At 39.5% G+C, this 21,471-nt stretch overlaps 1 protein-coding gene across 12 annotated transcripts in view; it reads right to left on the bottom strand.

The window, feature by feature from the left end:
- The window catches only part of TLN2 (talin 2), a 105,069-nt gene that overhangs the window by 3,416 nt on the left and 80,182 nt on the right, over nucleotides 1–21,471 (bottom strand). For 11 of the 12 annotated variants that reach the window (XM_079318234.1, XM_079318228.1, XM_079318237.1 and 8 more), the window contains 17 exons: nucleotides 21,285–21,386; nucleotides 20,504–20,674; nucleotides 19,786–19,932; nucleotides 18,830–18,931; nucleotides 17,385–17,504; nucleotides 15,646–15,792; nucleotides 14,724–14,890; nucleotides 13,846–14,029; nucleotides 13,095–13,220; nucleotides 12,708–12,824; nucleotides 11,207–11,392; nucleotides 9,051–9,158; nucleotides 8,654–8,759; nucleotides 6,991–7,115; nucleotides 2,788–2,913; nucleotides 1,663–1,725; nucleotides 1,384–1,566 (listed from right to left, as the gene is read on the bottom strand). In XM_079318234.1, coding sequence (XP_079174360.1) covers nucleotides 1,384–1,566; nucleotides 1,663–1,725; nucleotides 2,788–2,913; nucleotides 6,991–7,115; nucleotides 8,654–8,759; nucleotides 9,051–9,158; nucleotides 11,207–11,392; nucleotides 12,708–12,824; nucleotides 13,095–13,220; nucleotides 13,846–14,029; nucleotides 14,724–14,890; nucleotides 15,646–15,792; nucleotides 17,385–17,504; nucleotides 18,830–18,931; nucleotides 19,786–19,932; nucleotides 20,504–20,674; nucleotides 21,285–21,386 — 2,280 coding nt within the window. The remainder of the gene's footprint in view (nucleotides 1–1,383; nucleotides 1,567–1,662; nucleotides 1,726–2,787; nucleotides 2,914–6,990; nucleotides 7,116–8,653; nucleotides 8,760–9,050; nucleotides 9,159–11,206; nucleotides 11,393–12,707; nucleotides 12,825–13,094; nucleotides 13,221–13,845; nucleotides 14,030–14,723; nucleotides 14,891–15,645; nucleotides 15,793–17,384; nucleotides 17,505–18,829; nucleotides 18,932–19,785; nucleotides 19,933–20,503; nucleotides 20,675–21,284; nucleotides 21,387–21,471) is intronic. The other variant, XM_079318230.1, reaches the window with a different exon arrangement.

The raw sequence follows: 21,471 nt of genomic DNA, 5'->3' as shown, positions 1-21,471 counted from the left end.
AAGTTTTTAAATTAATGGACTTTAATCAGGGCAAGTTAGCAACTTATACAGCCATAGCTACCTCACATTTAAACTTTTATTTCCTAAAACTTCTCAGATTTCTAAAGAGAAACAGTCAAAGGTTTGTAATACATCTTTTGTTGTGTGAACAGAATAATGCCAGCAGGCTCACACATGCTAGAGACACACTGGCACTAGGAAGGGAAGGCACAGCTTCCAACCTTCCATCCCTCCTAGCAAAGATCAGCTCTGAATTTGTCCTTTCCCCAGCCCCATCCCAGATTTCCAGCTGAATTTCACTTTCAAGTCTTCCTCACTGAAATGACTCAAGGATAAATTATTTGAAATTTGCTCTGCTCAGTCTGGAGCTCATCCAGAAAGAATGAAAACATTTCCAATTGTTTGGAAGGTTCTGTAACAGTGCATTCCAAATTAACATTCATGGGAAACACAGTTCAAACTGGGGTATGAAGGAAAAAACCAAAACACTCAAAGTGCTGAACCCAAGCTATTGATTAAAACCATGTGAAAACATTTCTGCTGGGGGCAAAGCCAGGTGAAAAGTCTCAGTTTTGACAAGTCTACCAGTAAAAATATTTAGTATACATCAACATTTTCTGCTATGATACAGAGCATGATTTCCAAGTGCAAACTGCTCTTCCTTTCATTATTCATTCTGGGGCTAAAATGAAGCTTGGTAAAATGGCAAAGTTACACTTCAGTCCATGCTTGGGCTTGTCTCCTTTTCACATTCCCTTCCAATTTCTCACATTCAATGTCTATTTAATAATATTTGCCCACAGTGACTGAGAACCCCAAATTTCCTGTCAGAGCTGAGAAAAGTCTCTTTTTCCTTTGGACCATCTTGGCACCCAGATATTCCAGAGCAAATTGCACTGTGGACAGAAGCACCTTCCAGTTACTGCCTCCTTCCCCACACCCCTTTGGCAAGCTCAATTTACTTGGATAAAGCACTAAAACCATCTCAGCCCTATAACATACCACTGTTTTCTATAGAAACAAATAGATTTTTCACTCAGCTATTAATTTTTTCCTCTTAAATATTTAAACCATTTTTCTACTGTGAAAAAAAATGATGACATCAGTTCCTCATACTCAGACAGATATTTAGTCATATGTACTTCTGTTGGATTTAATTCTGCTTAGCCATATGTGAACTGTTGCACTGAGTGTCCATTAGTAGCAGCTGTGCAAGTGCAAGAAAAATGGGAATTTTCACACCAAAGGTGGTATAAAAAAAGCAGCTGAAATAGTTTTGACATTCCATTCTGAGCCTGTAGGGCACGAGGTCAGAGAAGACTGCAGTAATTAAAAAAAAAAAAACCAAAAACATGGGTTTTCAGTAATTAACAACACAAGTACCTGTAGCCTCCTCATGGCTTCAGAGTCATGATCAGCCTTCACTTTGCAAGCCACAAGCAGCTGTGCTGTAGAAGCTGCAACTTGTTTGGCAGATGAGATGAGTTTCTCCTCACTAGCATGGCCTTGAACTGAGGCATTTGCAGCTTCACAGAGATTGCTGGTTGCAGCTGCCACCATCCGGGCCTGGAAGGCAGTTCAAAAAAAAGTCACTGTGTATTCTCACAGGATATTGTTGCTTCAGAGAAGGTGCCAGTTTTCTCAAGAGAAGTTGTTACTCACAGCAGAAATAAGTCCCTGAGACCATTGTCCATCATCAGCTGCATTTGCAGGGATTGCTCCAACCTGGAAAAAACAGTTCAGAGATGGTTTACAAGAAAACAGAAAATGCAATTGCTTTGTCTCAGAATTAGACAAGCAGCAATCCATGAAAAAAGGAAACTCCTGTACCTGTGACTGTGCCCAGCACATTCAAGAGCAGAAAATCCAACTGGAAGTCAGTTGTCAGAGTAACTGTGCTTCCAGCACAATCTGCCTGCTCAGCAAGTGTCCACCTCACTACACTGCTTCAGCTGACCCATTCTTGGAACACACAGAAGTAATTACCAGAACAACCAGCAATTAGCAATCTACTGGTGGTTGAAGCCACAGCTGAAGCAGCAGTTTCTTAAGTCCCAATCTTTAAAATAACTTATTATCTTTCCATAATACATTTGAATTTACATTATTCTTTCATCTCTTTTGATTCAAGCACTGTGGGAAGATCAGAAAGCTTCACAGGGAAGCCCCTTAAGTGCTTTCATGCCTAATAATGGCACTTTAGGAGAGCAGCCCAATTTCTGCATGGGCTTTTGCACTGAAGTGCTCATGGCATCAGCAGTACCAGCAACAATTTGGAGACAGTTTTCTTCCCATATTAGATGAAACTCTATAGTTGGTTGCCAGATCCACACTCCCAGCTGCCTGGGTCTGTGTGGTTTGGGGAGAGAAGCTGAAAGATGTAAAATGTAAACATGGTCCAGAAACTTGTGTTTTAAAAGAAATGGCAACAGGCATTCACACATAATGATTTTCATTTCATCCTCTGGAATTCTCATTAAGTGCAGCATCAACATGAACAGAAGATATGTTCTCTCATGGCTATGGTGACACTTTCATGTAACTAAAAAAAAGAAACCAAGAGCCAAGCACTTGATTACACTTGTGAGGTTCAAATAAACATAACTGTGGGATTTTTTTAAACAGAACCAGGTCTGGGCCACATATTGTAATGAGCAGTGAACAATTTACATTTTCATCAGCCATTCCCAAGCTTCTTTCCTACTGTTTTTAACAGAGCTATTAGGAGACTAGATCAAATTTTGATGCTTTTCCCCACTACTGTTGCTACATGTCCTGTTTACCCACCTTTCCCTGAGCCACCAGTTCCCTCTGGGCTGCTGATGCTGACTTCACAAGGGCACTGGTAGCAGCTGCAATGGATTTAGCTGCTTCCAGGATCTGTTCTTCAAAATCCAGAGTCTCATCTGCTTGCTATAATCAAGAAAAAAAAATGTTACACATTCACTTGAAAGCAATTATACTTTGAAGACTGAGGACATATAAAAAGACAAGAAGATTCTGGGACACATCAGTAAAGTCAGTAATACCTATAACATAATTTTCTGCAAAGGAGTTTTGTGAAGACTAAAGCTGGGAATCAACATAAAATATTAGCTTGCCCTTACACTAAAACAGAGTATCACACAAGATACTTGAACAAAGCCATCAACTTCCTAACACATTACCTCCACTAGAGCTACTCTCAACTACATTCAGAAAAATGCAGGTCTGAAAAGAAATTCTTGTTTTTCCTATCAAGATTATCTCTGCAGTGCTATAATAGTGGCTTCCAAGATGGCTAAACTGGGGAAAGCATTTCCTAAATATTTAAAGACTTAAGACATTGAAAAAGAACAATGATAAATGTGTGTTGTCTCATTCACCTGTACTAAGAAATGCAAAGTAGACACTAAGCAAGAACACAGATTTCACAGCTTTCAGTAAGAGCTGTCATTGCACAGAAAGCAGCTTCCTGCAGAGTCCAGTTTAGTGATCTTGGACATAGGAAGCTACAAATGGACTGGAAAATGAAGCCACTAGAACAGACAAACATTAGGCTCACTACATAGTCTTTAGAATGAAATATGCTAAAAATGTTGATTATGCCATTGAAAACAAAACAAAAAAAGATATGTTTTTGTTGTTGTTTGCTGTTAGTGTATTTTAACAATTTTTCTACAGCATCTCCATTATTAGAGGTAGCATAAATAAAGTCAGGGTTAACAAGAAAACAGATGAGTCCCCAATCTCATTGCAAAACAGTAACAAAAATTACAAAAGACAAACTGTTTTATTTTCAAGCACCTCTCATCTTCTACTTTACAATGAGCAAACCAACACTAGTAAGTTACTGCACTGAGCCATGGAAAGCACAACAACCATTTCAGTGAAAGTCAGTTCTTGGCACAGCTGCTGCTCACTGCCACAAAGAGCCCTACACAATTTAGAAATCTCTCCAAGAGCAGCTCTGCTGATAAAGAAGCCATCCATGTATTTATTTTATACCAGATTAGATTAGGAATCTACAGGAAGTTTCCTAAACCTGCTTGTGGGTGACTGTGTTCCTTCACATTGCCTTCTACTAGGTTAAAACCCCCGGAGACAGGGCAGGACACTGTAGGAATATGTTTGATATATAGTTGGATTAAATAACAACCTAATATATCAAACATATCACACAGAGTCCTGCAGAAAAAGGCATCCAGGTTTGATTCATCTTGGTTTAAAAAAAAATCAAAGGATCAACTGCTGGAAGCTACCAGCAGGGCAGGGACAGCAATGCTCTCTCCTGTTGTACCTTATCTACCACACCTTTTTACTTAAAAGTGGGGTTTTTTTGCCCAGTATTAGCATGAAGGTGTTATTAGACAAAATAGTTTTCTTCTTCAGAAAATTACTGGGTTTGGGGGTTGTTGTTTTACAGGAAGCAGAACATGTGCATAACAGAAGGAATGTGTGCATTGCAACACACCTGACTCTCCATATGGAAAATGGAAAAAAGCATTCAGGAAAAATGATTCTACTTAAAGGAAACATGACAGCCAAATCCTGCTTTAAAAACCATAAAGATCTCATTGCTTCTCAGATAATGCCCCACCTTGAACACTGCAAGAAGAACACTGAACAGGTTTTGTGTTACAGAGAGTGGTAACAACATCTGCTCAACAGAGTCCTTGAAGATCTTCCAAGACAGGAGCTTAGAAGACACACAGATATTTACAGAGTGTCAGTGGGGCTGTGGACTAGTGGACTAAACATTTTGGGGGCACATTTACCTGCAGCCAAACAACCAGGATTTAAGGCAAATAAAATAAACATTGTGCAATAAAGCACAGGCAGCAGTTAGCAGGATTGTGTCTCATCAGAAATTGCTCTCTGGGATAAAATGATTCCCAGCAGCAGAAAAATTAAGATGTCTCATGCTATTTGTGTCTGGTTAAAGCACCAAGGGGGGTATGACAGGTGCAAAAATATGAGGAAGAAATAAGGAAAAGAAGCAATTAAAAAATTCCAAAAGTTAAAAAAATTTAAGATAGTGGAACAAATGAGAAGAAACCCTACCTTCAACTACTGGGGGTTTTTTAAAGGTAAAAGAAAAACTGGAACACAAAGATCAAAATTTCAAGCTTAAATCAAATTACTCCCACTCCCTGAACCAATTAAAAAAACTTTACCAAAAAACAGAGAATCAGCCACTAACTAGTAATGAAGATGATAGATTTCCTGCAGGTAGACATTCTAAAATTACCAACTGAGGACTTCTCTGTGAGTTCACTGGATGATGATTCCTGTTAACCAAAGCAGGATATTGTCTAGATAGTCTGTTCCATTGTAGAAAATAATTTATATTCCTGCATTTCATAGACTGAGCACAAGACAAAGCAACCCTTAGCTGGTTAAGTATTCCTACTACAACACTCTATACACTCTGTGTGTTGTCAAAGATGGGCATTAGAAAGACACAGCCTGTTCACCACAGGAAATCCTGCTCTGGGAGGATACAAACTACTAGTCTGCAGCAGAAAAAGAGAATTGGATCCAAATCCCTGGATGTGGATTATAATCCCAATTGTGAAAGAGATTGAACATCAGAAAAGGATGCAAAGGCTGCTGAAATTTCAAATCAAACAAACAGCCGAATGTGATTTTTAGTTTAAGAAAACGACAAACCATTAAGTCACAAGCAGACTGGATACTCAAATTAACATGTTAAATGATGAGCAGGTGTGAGAACTGCATTCACTGGGAAATTACAATGACTCTGGAGGGGTTTAGATGTTGGAAGGAAAACTGCTCCATGGTTTCCAAGCAACACAGATGCTATTTATTGTGCAGTGATCCTACAGAAAAGGTGATGGAGCACTTTGCCACTCCTCAGACTCAGCCTGTGGAATCTCATTATAAAGGACCATTTTTCTTTTTAAACAAAATGGATGTAGTTGTTAAAAATGCAGACAAAGAGCATTCCTTTTTCATGAGCTAATTTATTCCTATCACTAAGCAGGGAGGTGGGAGGGGAAGGTCCTCAAAGGCTGAAGCTTCCAAGAACTATTACATCTGATGCTCCTAAATAACAAAATACTACCCTGCACTAATACAATCATCCAACAGTGAATGAATGGTCTTGAGGCTCTGCTTTTTAGAAAGACTCCCCATTAGCTTGACTTTGAAAATAGTTTTGCACCTACAAAGCAGAATAAAGAGGAAAATAGATACATAGTCCTTTCCTGAAGTTAATTACACAGCCAAAATATATTTTTTCATTTTAAAGAGATGCAACATAGTAATTTCTACTAAAACCTGCCTGTTAACACCAGACAAAAAATAGCAATTCTCTGGGATTAACCAGTTTCATGTATTCCCTCTCTACTGCACAATGAAAATAGTTGGCTTAATTTTATAATATCTTCAGAAACACATTTGAAATTACCTGGCAACATGCAACACTATTTTATATCATAATGAACCCTAGTTTAATTTCATTGAGGAACATGACACAGAAATGATCATACAATGTATCTGATTCTATACTGAAACAGCTCCTCTCTAAGCACAACATAAAATGCTGGTTTTAGCCTAGAAAATCCTGCAGAAAATCCTCAGAAAAATCTTTGAATCCAACTGTGTGTTACTGCTGCTTTCTCCTGCTATACCACACAAATTCAGATGTGAACAAAGGATCTCCAGAAGAAAGTAAGAATGACTAGACACCAGTAAAAGATGTTTGGAAACAGAAATAAATAACAGTAATGATGCCATAACTCTTACAAGCATTTCTAACATTTGGCTTCTCTTCCTTGGCTCGCTTATGGCTGGTGCTTGACTGAAAAATCACCTTTTTACCCTCAGGGCTAAGTGCCACCCAGAGCAGTGTTTTGAACACTGAGACTCATGAAAGGTTTGATTTTTTTACACCATTACAGTGGCCAGTAGCAAAGCACACACCAAACTATGGGACATGTGAATCCTCTGCCTTGCTAACCTCAAACAATGGGGATGGACACTCACCTTGGGCTTGGCTCTTGGTTTCAGCTGCTCTAACTTCTTTGCTGCAGCCTCAATGGATGCTGCAGCCCCTAAGAGCTCTGTCTCTGCAATGACTGTGGGGTCTTCTGGATCCACCCACTCTGTCCCTGAAATTAATGGAGACGGAGACAATAACTTCAGTGTCACTGTGAGCTGCCACTCAGAGGGAACTGCAGTCACACCTCAAGTGTCCAATACAGAATGTACATCACAGAAAACTGATTTTAGTGCCATAACAGCATGAAATCAGTGGTTTATGTCACAGAGAAAACTGTAAAGCAGAGGGGAAAGAAGGATTTGGCAGGATTATTTTCTCATGAAAGCAATTTATTAAATAATTGTGTTAGCAAAGAAGCTTCAAAAAGGGACACTGTCCACACTGGGAACAAAACCAGCTGTTTTGTTGAGTTTGTAAACTCAACTTTGTGTTTATCAGAGATGGTTCCTAGCTTGACAAAGCCATAGGGTACATAGGTCTGACATGGTGGTAGGGAGGACAGGCTGCAGCCAACAGTGTCACCCCAGCCCAGAGCTGGCAGTGTGTGTGACAGTGATGTGGAAAAGGCCAAAGCAGTTTTATCACATCTCAAGGGCAATTTTTTTTTTGCTATTGACTTTTTCATGTTTCTCTTCTATCAAAATTTTTTTGTAGATTGAGTAAATGAATACTTGGTTTGCAGTGGTTTCAGAGTTTTGGAAGTTGTCAGTGCATTATTATTTTTGATTTCCTAACACTATTCTCTGAATTACAAGATTCATAATTGAGGGAAAAAATGAAACAGCCAGAAGAAGTTCATAAGATCTAAGTGTACAGTCTAAAGACCATTTATCAGCTCAAAAGCTGTACAGGATGAAGACATTCTATACTAAACCCTAATACTGGCAGATAAACAGGGAAAAAAGAAAAGAAGGCAGGAAGAATAAATACAGCCAACCCCAAATTTGTTAAATGTAGCAATTCCTCTGCCAAAAAAAATCCCAAAAGATATTTCACAAAGGTTAAATCATTTACATGTTAAATTTGTTTGGAGACAATTTTATTGTGTACCTATAAATGAAAATGAGGAAAGGAAATTGTGAGCAGTTAAAAAACATTTTACTTCCTATAAAAAAAAAATGGTTCTAAAGTGAATAAAGACATCCTCTATGGGCAGCAAGTGACAAAAAGAAATAAAAAGTGTTTTTTTGTTTTAATGAATATGAATATTTAAAGAATACTGAATTAAATTGCAAAAAAATTCCCAGAAATTAATAAATGTGTCCAAATATGAGCCTAATATAAAGATTTTTGAAAAGCACTTAGGCAATAGAAGTCTGATGTTGGCTTGCTTTTTAGCAAATGGAAACTAAAATTTTGAAATACAAAAGAGAATGCAGGGAAAGCTGAAGAATTCAATAAAGCTACTTGAACAGGGAAATAGCATAGTGTAGATCATTGTTCTACAAAAAAAGAGTAACTATATTAAGAGATAAGGAAAGAAGTAGGAAAGAAAAATGGATTCCCATCTATGAAAATTGCTCATAGCTCAGATTCATTTCCAAGGAGAATGTACTGATAACAGCAGGAAATAACTGAGCAGATCTGTGTATATACAGAATATCAGATGATCATCTCTGGGGTAATGAGCCCAGCACCCCAACTCACCCTTCATTGCTTCTGCTGACTGGATGAGCTCTGTGACTGCAGCTGCAACCCGCTTGGAGAAAGAGGCCAGCTGATGCTTCAGCTCTGGGGTTGCTTTCTGAAGAATCTAGAGGAAAAGAATGCACATTAGTAAGGATTCCAGAATGGCAGATTCCAAAGGCACTCTAGTGAAAGGTTTATTTTGTGTAGCAATTGTCTGAGAGCCCAGTGAGAGAAGTGTAACACTGGAAGCAGAGACTTGCACCACAATTCTGGATGCACAGCAGCAAGTGGCACTGCCTTGCAGTGACAGCTGACACTGCTGTTGGAAGCTCTCAATCCTAAATCTGGGACAGAATCATCCAGAACAGAGGCACACATTGGAGTATCTGGGAGGAATATGCAGATGGCTCCTTACCAGGAGGACATGCTCCAGGAGCTCCAGGTAGCCCAGGGTACATTCTGTCCCAAAGCGCAGCGCTCGCTCCCGAACCTCTTCACTCACATCTGGGTGATAGGATGCTTGCTGAGGAGGCAAAACAACATCAGTATCCAAAACAGCTCCCACAAGAGAGGATCAGCACAGGGATATGGGGGAAAGAGTAGGGAGCAGATTTTTTTTATAGTATGGAAACAACATTTCAACTTAAGGACCAGCCATTTCTGCTGTAAGCAAATGGTGCTGGAAGAGCAGCAGAGCTCCAGTTCTGTGAAGGTTCATTAATGCTTGACACAGAGATTTATATGACAATAGCAGTGCTGGAATCATCTGTTAAATACAGAGAGAAGCTGCAGCAGAATCAGGTCTGTGTAAGGATTTCCACCAAGTGTGATATCTGGCAACTGACATAAGCCCGACTAATTCAACCATTTTATTTTTAATAAAAAGTGAAACCTGCAGCCTCTTCAAGCTTTGTGCTTTCTACAATAAACTTCTAGGGAAGTTTTTAATTGAGCAGAAGTACTTCACTGTAACACAGGGAATTACAGAAAGCATCAACAGGAGGAAAACAAAGCTCCTTCTATGTTTTGCATGCAAATACAAGACTGGTGTCAGAGTATTTTGAGGGCATTTTTAAGGTGCAATATAAATTCTATATACTTCACAGCAGCCCTAAAGAGGTGACAGAAGTAGTTTTAGGAAACCCAGAAATATCTGAACATCTACACCAGTGGGGACTCACAACAGAAATGTCTTCTCCTCCAGCCTTGGGCAGAAGGTTTGCCCAAATATCTCAAACTGAAACATGTCTGAAGAGCCAGAACATCACTACCATCACTATAAATAGTGATACTATGCACAGGTTAATTTTATACAAATACCTAATAAATGCAATATCCACTGACTTTAATGAGAGCTGTCTCAGTACAACCCACAATGAGCATCATTTTTATCTTTTGAAATAGCATCTGCTTACAAGAACTGAATTAGTAATCAGCTCTGTAAATTCATCCATAGCAGACCAAGCACAGGCATCTACATAACAGTTAATTCAAACTCTTTCTACTACTTGTCTTAGGCAACAGGCAATTAAATAGAACTTATATTTAAATTCCTGACACTGGGGAAGTCAGAGCTATGTTGTGTACAATTCTACCATAGATCATATAACATGCACTTTTGTTCTTGGCCCAAAGAATAAAAAAATTTGATAATTTCCCAGTGTTCATTCTACAAAGTAGCTTAATATCACTATAAAACTCCTCCAGTGTTTGTCAAATATAAAGAAACCTCAAGTCTCATTGCATCACACAGCTTTTACAGCATAGTGGGCTAAGACTGCTGGCTCCTATTCCTAGAATTCCCTTATCATGTAAATGCCACCTCCAGTAATCAATTTGTAAAATTAATGGCATAAGATTTCTAAGACTCTGAGCAAAACCTGTAGAAACAAGATTTTCTGAATCAAGTCTGGTTCAAGCTGTGTATTTAAAATCTTGGTTAAATGGTATAGCTATTTTCTCATACATTTAAGATAATGCATAAAATTAGTATTCTTGGATACTTTTGTTCCTTATTCCTTTTATGCCTAGATGTTTTTATCATCAGAACAAAGCCAAATGGCTTAACAATCATTTATGTAGCATATAGTGTAGCAAATAGAGCTACACTATTTTTATAGTGCTACAACAAGTTTTATAAAAAATTTGCAATAAAAATTGCACACATTTTTGAAAAGCACAAAAGAAAACAGATTTAGTCAGGGGGAAAAGAACTACTAAAGATAGATCAGAGTGATTTCTTTCACCAGTCCTTTCACTGTTCCAGGAATATTGCAATTATATTTGCAACCACAGGAATATTTGTATATCCTACCACTTGCACAGATTATTTGTTTTCTGACTGGAAACCAAGTAATCTCAGCTCAAATAAGATTCCTCATTATCACAAAAAGAAAACAGTGAATATTAATACCGAGCACAAAAAAAATCCTCTCCGACAGAAGCTCCCTTAAAATCATCTTACCCATTAACTTCCTCAGATGAAAAGCAGAAAACTGAACAAAATAGATGATGGATTTGAGGCAGCCAAGCACAAAAAGCTCTGTCTGAGGCAAGGAAGGGAATCTTTACCTTACAAGCTGTCAGCATGTCAGCCACTGCCTTTCGACTCAGGTTTGCTGTGGCAATCACATCCTCCTGCCTGCACGAGTTCCCAGCTGCAACAGCTTTGGCAGTTGCCATGGTGATCCCTTTTGTCATCCTGATGGATTCTTCAGGTGATGATGTCTTTTCTGGAACCTCACTCGACTGGAAGACCTAAAAGTGAAAGCAAAAGGAAAGTCTGGTATCAGTCAAGTCAGAGCAGAGCAGCCGCGAGAAAGAGACAGCAAATGGAAGCAGCCTTGGAACAGCAGGAAATTAGAAACATATTTGGAGTACTTGGATATCATTCCTGCATGTCATGGGCATGGATTTGAAAAGCCTGCTTGCCTACAGACATCAGAGAGAAACAGGGAAGGAGACAATAAAAAAAGGTTAACCCATTCATTTCATCTGTATTAAAATACCTGCATGACAGCACAGGCAGCTGTTCAAAGCCTTATCAGATGAAAAAATTTACTGTTCCTTTATTATATTCTTTTCTCATCCTGGCTGCTGTTTAGGCTGGTCTACTCACATGAAGAGATCCTTCCCCTGCAAAGACTGGACCCTACCAAGCACAAGCCAATAGCACAGAGCATAAGAGACTGAGAACATCACCACTGAAATATTCCAATGTGTCTGAAAACAGCAGAGGTGGAGCATTGTCTCTTAGACTATATTTAGTTTCCCTTAGAAACCTAATGTAACACCACACCTTCATGAGGATACAGGACAGGAACTTTGAGATATTGTACAGAACATGCCTGGTCAGGTACCAGATCAGGAGGTTTTACAACTGTCATGTGAATTCCCCATGACTATAAACAGATATTTAAAAGAAAATACTTTCTTTAAAATAAACTTGCTCATTACAACAGCTTTGCCCACACAGTGAAAACTGGGTGTTTGATAGAGAGCATTTGACAAGACAAAATACTTGCCACAGTGGAGTTATAGTCTAAGAACTGCTAATCCACAGCCTATACAACAAATCATTTCCTGCTGAAGACTGTCTACAGGGCCTTTTCTACAAAAATGGACTGTAAGGAAGGAAAAAAAACATACTTCTTCACAAACATGCAGGTATTAATTTATGTTACTCATTACCATGCTAGTAAAAAAACCTCTAACTACACTTTTATGTCTTAAAGAGGATGGAAAACAATTGTCATGGTATAACATCTAACTTAGGAGAGAATTCCACACTATCATTAATTCCTGCTTATACAGAATATTAATAATGGGCCATCACAGGTAGGATCATTCCATAATAAGGGAAAAATAGAAACAAGTTTTAACTGCAGACACAGTATGAGAGTGATGCTGAGGAGACACTACCAAAGCCAGGACCAAAACCAAAGTGAACAGCATCAGATTAGAAAATAACATCATACTGAAAGCTTAAGGTCTAAAGAAAAAGGAAGAAGCTGCTCCCAGCTTTGTGTAAGGATATACTTGCAAAACCAACAACAACTATTGAGTTCTGTACCGTGAGCTCCTGTTTGATGTACTCAATTGTGGCCTCAAGGGCTCTTGTCCCTCGAGTAGCTTCATCTTCTACTGCTTTAACAGTCTTCAAGAGGGATGTGACATTTGTGACCATCACCTGAAGAAGAGAGAAGTGAGTACAACAACATGTGAATGCTTCCTCCTGTTTTCTGAGATGGCAGGGTATGAAGCAAGGCAAATTAAATTTCTAATAGGACCTAAGAGACTTCATGAATTCTAATAAATATCAACTCTTGTGTTGTCCATGATATCATGATAATTAAATAAATAAAGGAGTTTTCAGGCAATCAAATTGCTGAAGTTCCACATGTTTATCAAATGTGATTGCACAGACCCTGTCAAATAAAACTTAAGAATAAGGTTTTACCTTGGCAGCACCTTTCAGCTGGTACATGGATGGATCATCTGCTGGTTTGCTGGCAGCTCCTTTGGTAGCACTGATGAGATCAGAAAGGGCCTTTGCAACATCCTTGATAGCATTGATCAGAACAACCTATGGAATGAGAAACAGCTATAAGGCTCAGCCAATAAAGGGTGTCTGTGTGAGGGTGTGATTTTTAGAACACAATTAAAAAAAAAAAAATCTATGTTTTTGCAAACATCTGCAATATGCTTGCTGCCTCCATTTCACTGAGATCCAAACAAACAACTGAAGAAATATTAGGAGTAATCCACATGGAAAATTTGTAGAGTTAATTGAAAAACAAGCTAGATATAGCTGGAAAATGGCAAGAGTTTGTCAGCCTCCACAAATAATACACAGCACAGTCCATACATAATCTGGATAAGCAGCTTTAAATACCTGCAAGCTCTTCAGAACAAAAATGGGATGAGCCAGAGTTCCAATCACAAGTTAATACTATGAGACAAATAATTTGTCAGAAGCATCCCAGCTGGAACACAGCAGTGAAATAAAAGCAGGAGGATTACACAAAGGCCTGACTAGTTCCACTCAATGCCTCTTGATTGTATTCTAAACAAGTGATATCTGAGTATATCCAGAAAAGACCCAGAGGAGACAAACCATATTGTATTGCTTGAAAATGTAAGTCACACAAAGTTCTACCATATGAAAACTTTTCTCTGCAAGAGTATCAGAAAATCTTAAAACATCTCACCTGTGTTTCAGGATCATCAGATCCCAAGCTAGCTGCTCCCAATTTTACTACCTCAGCAAGCTGAGTGATGGTGTTAGCTGATGACTGAGCTGCTTGGGCCAGTTTGTCCTGACTTGAGGCAGCACCAGAAACCAACAATTTTGTGTCTTCAACTAAAGCTTTTGCTGTTTTCAGAATATTTTCCCTGTAGCAAAAGAAGAGGAAGGAGGGAAGGAATGGGAAAGGAGAAAAGAGAAAAAATGTTTTTTCCAGTGTTATGGTGACTAGCAGCTACATGAAAGAGCTGATCTAAATCATCATACCAGTGTCCTTTCATAACATAATACAGGACAAGGGTGTAAGTAAATAACAACAAAAATAAGTATTAATATACAGCAGCAGAACATTTGGGGCAAATGCAGGGGAGTGTAATAAAATGAGCCCATCTTGAAAAGAAACAGGTTGGGCAATAGCATTGGAGAGCATTGCATTTGAATACTAAGAGAAAATCTGTCTGTGAGAAAAGTACCAGCTGTTAAACATCCACACTAGCCAGCATATTGTAAGAAAAACTAAAGCAATCATGGGCAAGGAAGGTAGAAGGAAGAATGGCAAAAGGAACAGAGAGTGTGTCCTGGTCAGGGCTCCCCACCCCCCTCCCACCCATATCCATGTTTTGACATGTGAAGACAAATCCAAAGCAATATCTGGGTAAAAGAAGAAATAATTTTGAATATGTAGTTCATAAACAAGTCAAATCCCAGGTTTCCTATTCCTCCTCTCTCTCCCCTGCCTCGTTTAATTTCATTCATAGGAATCCAAAAAGACATGTCCCAATCTCTACTGCCAGTTCCTCTGTTCCCCTGGGCATTCACTCTTCCATTTTCAGCAACACTGACCTGTGATCTGCAAATGATTCATTGTTCTCAGCATTAAGGGTTCCAGCAGTAGCAAACATGATAGTGGTATCCAGATCTGCAATGATCCCAGACACAGCACTGGCTGCAGTAATACAGGCTTGTGTGCCTTTGTTCCCTGCCTGGAGGGCAGACAAAACCAAGGAGACCTAGAAACAACAAAAAGCAACAAGGTGGTCATTGAAAGAAAGTTGGTCCTGTGAATCATTACTACTCTTTATCAGCTTTAACTTTACCTACAAGATACTGTCTACCCCTGTCTAAATTTGGAATTGTCACCATTCCTGGGATACATGTGAAAATGGTGCAGCTGAGAGCACATTAACACAGGCTGAAGCCATGGTGAAATCTGAAAGCCACTGGCACCAACTCTTCATGTTCATGTCCAACAAAAGGAGAGAGATGCCATCAAAAGTGTTCAACAAAGCTACCCAGGCCATTTATTTGAAGGAGATGATTCCAAGGAATGAGAAGCCCCACAGAGTTTAAAGACACAGTTCTAGGCAGTTCCTGTCCTAAAGGGGAGGATATTGCTGCATGAAACATGTCACTGACCAACCTCACAGTGACTATGGCCAGGGAGTGTCTCAAAAGGCACAAGAGCCATCTCACATCCTAAAATATTGCTCTGGACCCATCTCCCTCTGATAGGAGGTTGAAGTTTTATTGCAAGGCCTAGGAAGGACTAATCATGGGCTAATCCAGCATATGAACACTGAGAGCTTGAAAGAAAAGACCTTTGGGTAATTCAGACACTGTTGTACTACAACATAAAGTTAAAAGAAATAGTTTCCTGAATCCACTTTGACTGGCTGACTCACAGTGGAAGCTTTGTAGATAAACACCATTATTATTATTATTATTATTATTATTATTATTATTACTATTACTATTATTATTTTACCTTTTCTGTGACAGCACGAGCACATTCTATCAACTCCTTTTTGGTGTAGCTGTCTGTAGGGCAAATCTGGAGAGCTCCAGCTTTTTGCACAAGAAAGATACACCCATGGCCAAGTTCCTGCACCCGAGTCCTGATCTGAAACCCAATCTAGATGGTAAAGAAGGCACAGAAAAAAAGGAAGAAAGAAGAAAACAAATAAATAAATGTCATGCTGGTACACTGTGTCAACAGAAATGGAAATACTGTCTCTCTGGTGAATATCTATATTCCATCCACCACTATACCCTCTGCAAACACCCCAAAAAAAGCACAGATGTAATTCCATCTACACATGAAGGACAGCCTATAAAAGGCTCTCTGATCAAACAGGGCAGGAATGGCCCTGGGAGAGCCAGGGACAGAGAAGGGGTAAGGCAGGTACCCCAGTCAAAGGGACATAATTCAGGCACACACAACTTCACATTTAACAATGCTACTTTATAATTTACACAATGCTACTTCATCATTTAAACAATGCTACTTCATCATTTAAACAATGCTACTCCATCACCCAGAGCTGCACTCAAGGTATGTGCAACAGGTAAAAAGCACATGGTCCTGTACATTGCTGCCACTGGGTCAAAAAGTATCTAAGTGTGTGATTCTCTTTGCTTGGTTTTCACTTGGTCTTCACACTCCACAATCAATCACAGCCATGTGGAACACTGAAATAGGGAAAATCCTCTTGTTACTGATTTATTAATAATCCTACACCCCAAAATGTGTGGTCCTTGTTTTGAAACTTGGTAGCTGTAGTCCCTGCATGTATGCTGTCATTCCAGTGGGATGTAGGATTAATACTTAAGCAGGAATCACAGCCATTAGTATCACAAATGGAATTATTTTAACCTCAGGCACAAAGTAACATGCAGAAATGGTAATTCAATTTAAAAATATCAAGCCAAGTGCAAGCCATTGCTTTTCACATAGCCACTGAACACAAAACATTTAAGTAAGTGCATCAGCAGGATGTGTAAGCACAAAGTCAAAAACTCTTTAAAGGACTTTTATGTAGATAATCTGATACATCTGCTGAAAGTGAGATACCCTCTTATCCCATCTTGACAAAGGTTGTCTATGCTCCAGCAAGAAGAGAGAGGTGAAAGAGCTGTGCAGTTTGCTCAGAGAAGATGCAGCAACTCCCACAACAGGTTAATGCAACTGAGGCAACAGCCTGTCCTCCTCACTTAGCACAAGGTGAGTAAGATGCTTCTCCCACTTTACATTCCACTCTGAGCTATGGAGGATGTCCTTCAGCAAAAGACACTTGTGCTCTGACTGCTTGCACGAATCCCACTTTCAGGATGCAAAGTTATACTCAAAATCACTTAGAGGTAAGATTTAAAAAAAAACCATGTACATATTTGTAACTTGTCAAAAAACATGCAAGATTGAAGGAAAGCCGCAGAGCAACAAGTTCAGAGGTATCTTTGTATTTGCAAGAATTATCTTTGTGTTTGCAAGTTGACTGTAAGTGAAAACCACAAGCAATTTAGGAGGTTCTGTTGTGGAATTTATCCACTTTTATCCTGAGCTGTTTCTTTCTAAAGCCAGACAGAGGTTCTGACAAAGCATTTCTGTTTTTTGACTGGGCAACTCTTACAACAAGGCTTGTCACCTTTACTGTGTTGGTGACAGTAAAAGCACACCCTTGCTAACACCACCGTGTGCAGAGAATAAAGAGGTCAGAGGCTGCAGACCTCCTCAGGTTCTGCTGTAGCTGCAGCCATCCTGCCCTGCAGAGCCAAATGCCCATAGTCACTGCTCATTTGCGATGCAAGTCCTCCCAGCTCCTCCGGGTTAGTAACCGACTTAGTCATCTGGAAAAAGAACACAGGCAAGAGAAAAAAGAAAAATGGACAGGCATGAGGATAACTTGTTAATACACCCCCAGATTAGAAGCACACTCATCTGTTTGTCCACACTGGTAAAATGGGCTAATCTGCTTGCCATGGAAGGGATGTGTCCTCCAGCAAGAATTCCAGAGGGAACTCAGGCAAACATGCTTTATTAGAGTCATGGCAACTGGGCAGTTGCTGCACAAAGAATCAAAGAGCAGCAGTTAGAGCCAATGCTTCACTCTTCCACACACAGGGGCCATTGGCCAGGTACAGCTCTTCAGATTTGGATGGAAAGTGGGTTGGTGTGCCAGCCACCTTATTTTGTCAGAGGTGAGCTAATCCCCATCAGCCTCAGCTGAGATGTGGAAGCATGGAAATGGTAAAAGTCTGAGGACCAATGCAAAACACATCTCAGATGAGGGGAAAAGATGGAGAAGAAATAGACAGGATGACACAAAATGTCTGAGTAGAATGTCAGTATAACTGAATCTCTCCTTAGAAAATTCCTACCTTTTAATATAGATAGTTCTGCTGTCTCAAATTAATTTAAGTAAAAGCAAAGGAGGTCCATCCCTGGGCAAAACTAGTTTTAGACAAATTTCTGCTGTCATAGATAGCAGAATCATGGACCTGTCTTGACTGCCAGAGCAATTGACTTTGTAAAAAATCCTGTCTGTGGCACTCATGAACAGTCACCTCAACTCTCTCAACAAGTTACAAACCACAGTACTGTTCCAAGGGGGAACACATTATGCATTATTGTGAAACACAAATCAAGAAAAATCTCAGTTCAACAGCTGTCACTTTTTTCTTTTTTTAAACTCAGGTGAGTTATAGAAATTAAAGAAAAGGACAATGTGTGATGTTGATCTGCATCCATTCATTAAGCATTATAGGGCTCTGAAAACACTGATGTTATTTCACTGGCTACATGAAACAGTAAGTGTGAAAGAATATCCTGGAGTCATTGATAAACAAAAGGTGGCATTTCAGCCCACTTAAATGGGCTGATGAGAAAGCATGTGTTTTTTCTTTTATTTTTACTCAAAAATGAGCCAGATAAAGAGCTTCTGTGGAGAAGAACAACAATACAATCCAGTGCTCCTCCTGTAGAGGACCCCTCTGTGATCACACCACTAAGATGCAAGAGTTAAAAAGACAAAATCATCACTCCTTTTGCTCTTGTACCCCAAAAGAGATAAGGTTATTGCAAATTTGATGATCAAGAGTGTCTCAACATTGTGCAAATAATTCCAAGTTCCTTATGTACACAGAGTTTGGACCCTGTTAAGGTAATTTCTTACCATTTCCTGGGCTGTAACAGCAATGGCTTTAGAATATTTCACAACAGTGGTCTGATAATCAACAAAAGTTCCTTTTGGATCTGGAGGTGTCCCTTCATCCAGCTGCAAGACAGAGGAAAAAACACAACATTAAAAAGTCACAATAAACAGCATACTTTACAGGCAACAGTAAAATATTCAATTCTATGATCTCCTCTCTCTCAAGATACACAAGAGAAAATAGTGCACTAGGATGTACAGAGAAACTCAGCAAATTTTTGAGCCTAGGTTATGGAAGATACAGAGAATATACAGTGCAAAGTTTTTGAGCATGAGGTTTGCTTCTCATGCAAGGTCAAACAATCTGCTCTTCTCAGCCAATAAAGGAAAGTGCAACAATTAATAACAAATAACAAACCAAAAAGTTCATGCCAGAAGATAAAGTAAGATCTCTTTATGTGCTAAAGTCTTCAATCTCTAAGTCAGGATAGGACAAGCCAAATATTTGGATTGAACTCATACACTTTGCAACTACACAGTTCTTCTACTTCAGTAGAATACACTACAAATCACAGCAGAGTGTTTCAGGCTTTGACATCTTCTCTGAAAGAAACTTGCTTCAAGGCTGGCCTGCTGTTCCTTTAAGAGACTAACATGAAAAATAAGGGGAAAAAAAAAAGATAACCTTCCTTAGGTCATCTTCTTGACCTAAGATGATAGTTAAATGCCAGAATATTACTGAACAAACTACTTTGTAGGAAATCTACTAATATGTAGGTTGCAAATGTAGGTTGTAAATATGAGCACTATGGCTCATATCAGTTTTATTTTACAATATGCAAAATCAAATAATCTTCAGGTTTCCTTTGACAACATTTCATGACTGACCACTGAAACAGTACTAGTTTGTCCAAAGCTCTGCAATGTGGATCACCTTTCAAGCACAAAGTGAGGAAGGGGTCAATTTCTATGCTCACCTTGGTCATTGCCTCTGCAATCAAGTCTACCATACCTCCAACCATGCCAACTTCACTTGCAGCTTCATTTAAAGTGACCATGATGTCATCCACAGCCTCCTTCATCAGCTGTGCAGCCTCAGTGATGGCATCATGAGTATGAGATGCCTGGAGAACACAGAATGAGAAAACCAAGACAGTCAGAGGATGTTCTCTCTGCAAAACAACGTGTGAAACAGAACTGTGAGAAATTAAAACAGTAAAGGCACTGAAAATAACACTTCAGCAAAGTGGGCAGAACAAAACTTGTTAACTCCTACAAGGAGCCATGGCACATGACACTTTCAGCCTCAGGTGCCAGTGTTTTTAAATGTCCTCTGAAGATGAAGATGTGCCTCTCTGTAAGGCACAAATCACACCTGAGTTATGAACAGCTGTTGCTCTTTCCTGGCAAGGGTCCCATCCCATTGGGTCATGCACCAGACAAGCCCTGGTTTTTAACCATTTGTTTCCTCCATGAGAGCCTAGATAGCTGCTGTCATACCCTGACTTTGTATTCCCTGAGAGGATGCTGTGAGAAGACTGGAATCCTGTCTTGGAGAAATTTTTCCAGACTCAGGAGACATCAGGAGAGCTGCCACTGGCACTTTGACTGCAAACATATCCCTTGACTGTACAGCAGGTGTGTGCTGGGTTTTCTGCCATTCCTCTCACCCTTAATGCCACACAACCACCTTACCTTGGGGTTTCCTCCCCCTTCTTTGGCAGCATACAGTATCTGTAAGGCAGATTCTGCTAGAGTCTTGCTCTGGTCCAACACAGTCATCTGCTGCTGGTGATTCAGTGTCTTGGATGCCAAACCAACTGCAGCTAAAACAAGGGGCTCAAAGTAACTTGCCAGCTGTGTTACCTAAGAAAGGCAGAAGAACCCCAGAAATTCATTAACCACATTTCTCAGGTGAAACTGAGAGAAAACATTCCCTCTTTACCATTGTGATGTGGGTTAGCTCAAGGAGCACAATGCTTAACTGTACATTGGGTTTGGATCATGTGCCCAGGGATTGTGTCTCCCCTCACTGTCCAACTCCTCTCAATATTTGTTGCCTCTACAGTTTTTACTCTCAAGAATATATGGGATAAGAACTTACTGAGTGAGAAACTCCTAAATCTTGCAATAACCATGGCAAATATACTTTTGGAATGTGCATTCCAACATTTTTTTTTTTTTGGACAGACATTTTATAAGCATGAGTCTGACTCTACTTATAATCCATATAACAGAGGAAGACATTTACAAAATGCCCTTATCCAAAAACCTCAATAAGAATATCTTTCCTCTGGCCCAGAATGTAAAAAGGTTTATTTGGTCTTGGCTCTGAGAATTAGAAAATTCTGTATGTTTTCTCCTTACAAATTTGTTCTTCTGCTCCCCCATTGGAAGAGAAACTGCTATGAAATTGGGGTCTTCCCTAACATTCACCTTCCAAGACTCCAAATGCCTTTGTCATGGCAGAAAGTACCTTGTGGCCCAGCTGAGCTGCCTCACCCCGAGCTGCAGTGGCTATGGGATCAATGAGGTGCCCAATTTCCTGTACAACTGATGTCAGCTGCTCCTGTAGAGCCTAAAAGAAAGAAACTGTCAGTTGCTGTCACAGCTGTTCTCTTATCCAGTTGTGCCACCCTTGACAATCACCCTCAGACATTCAA

This window comes from Erithacus rubecula (genome assembly GCF_903797595.1).
Source record: "Erithacus rubecula genome assembly, chromosome: 14".
Classification (NCBI taxonomy): domain Eukaryota; kingdom Metazoa; phylum Chordata; class Aves; order Passeriformes; family Muscicapidae; genus Erithacus; species Erithacus rubecula.
The sequence above is the reverse complement of the archived record's forward strand: the minus strand, read 5'-3'. Positions and strand labels throughout refer to the sequence as shown.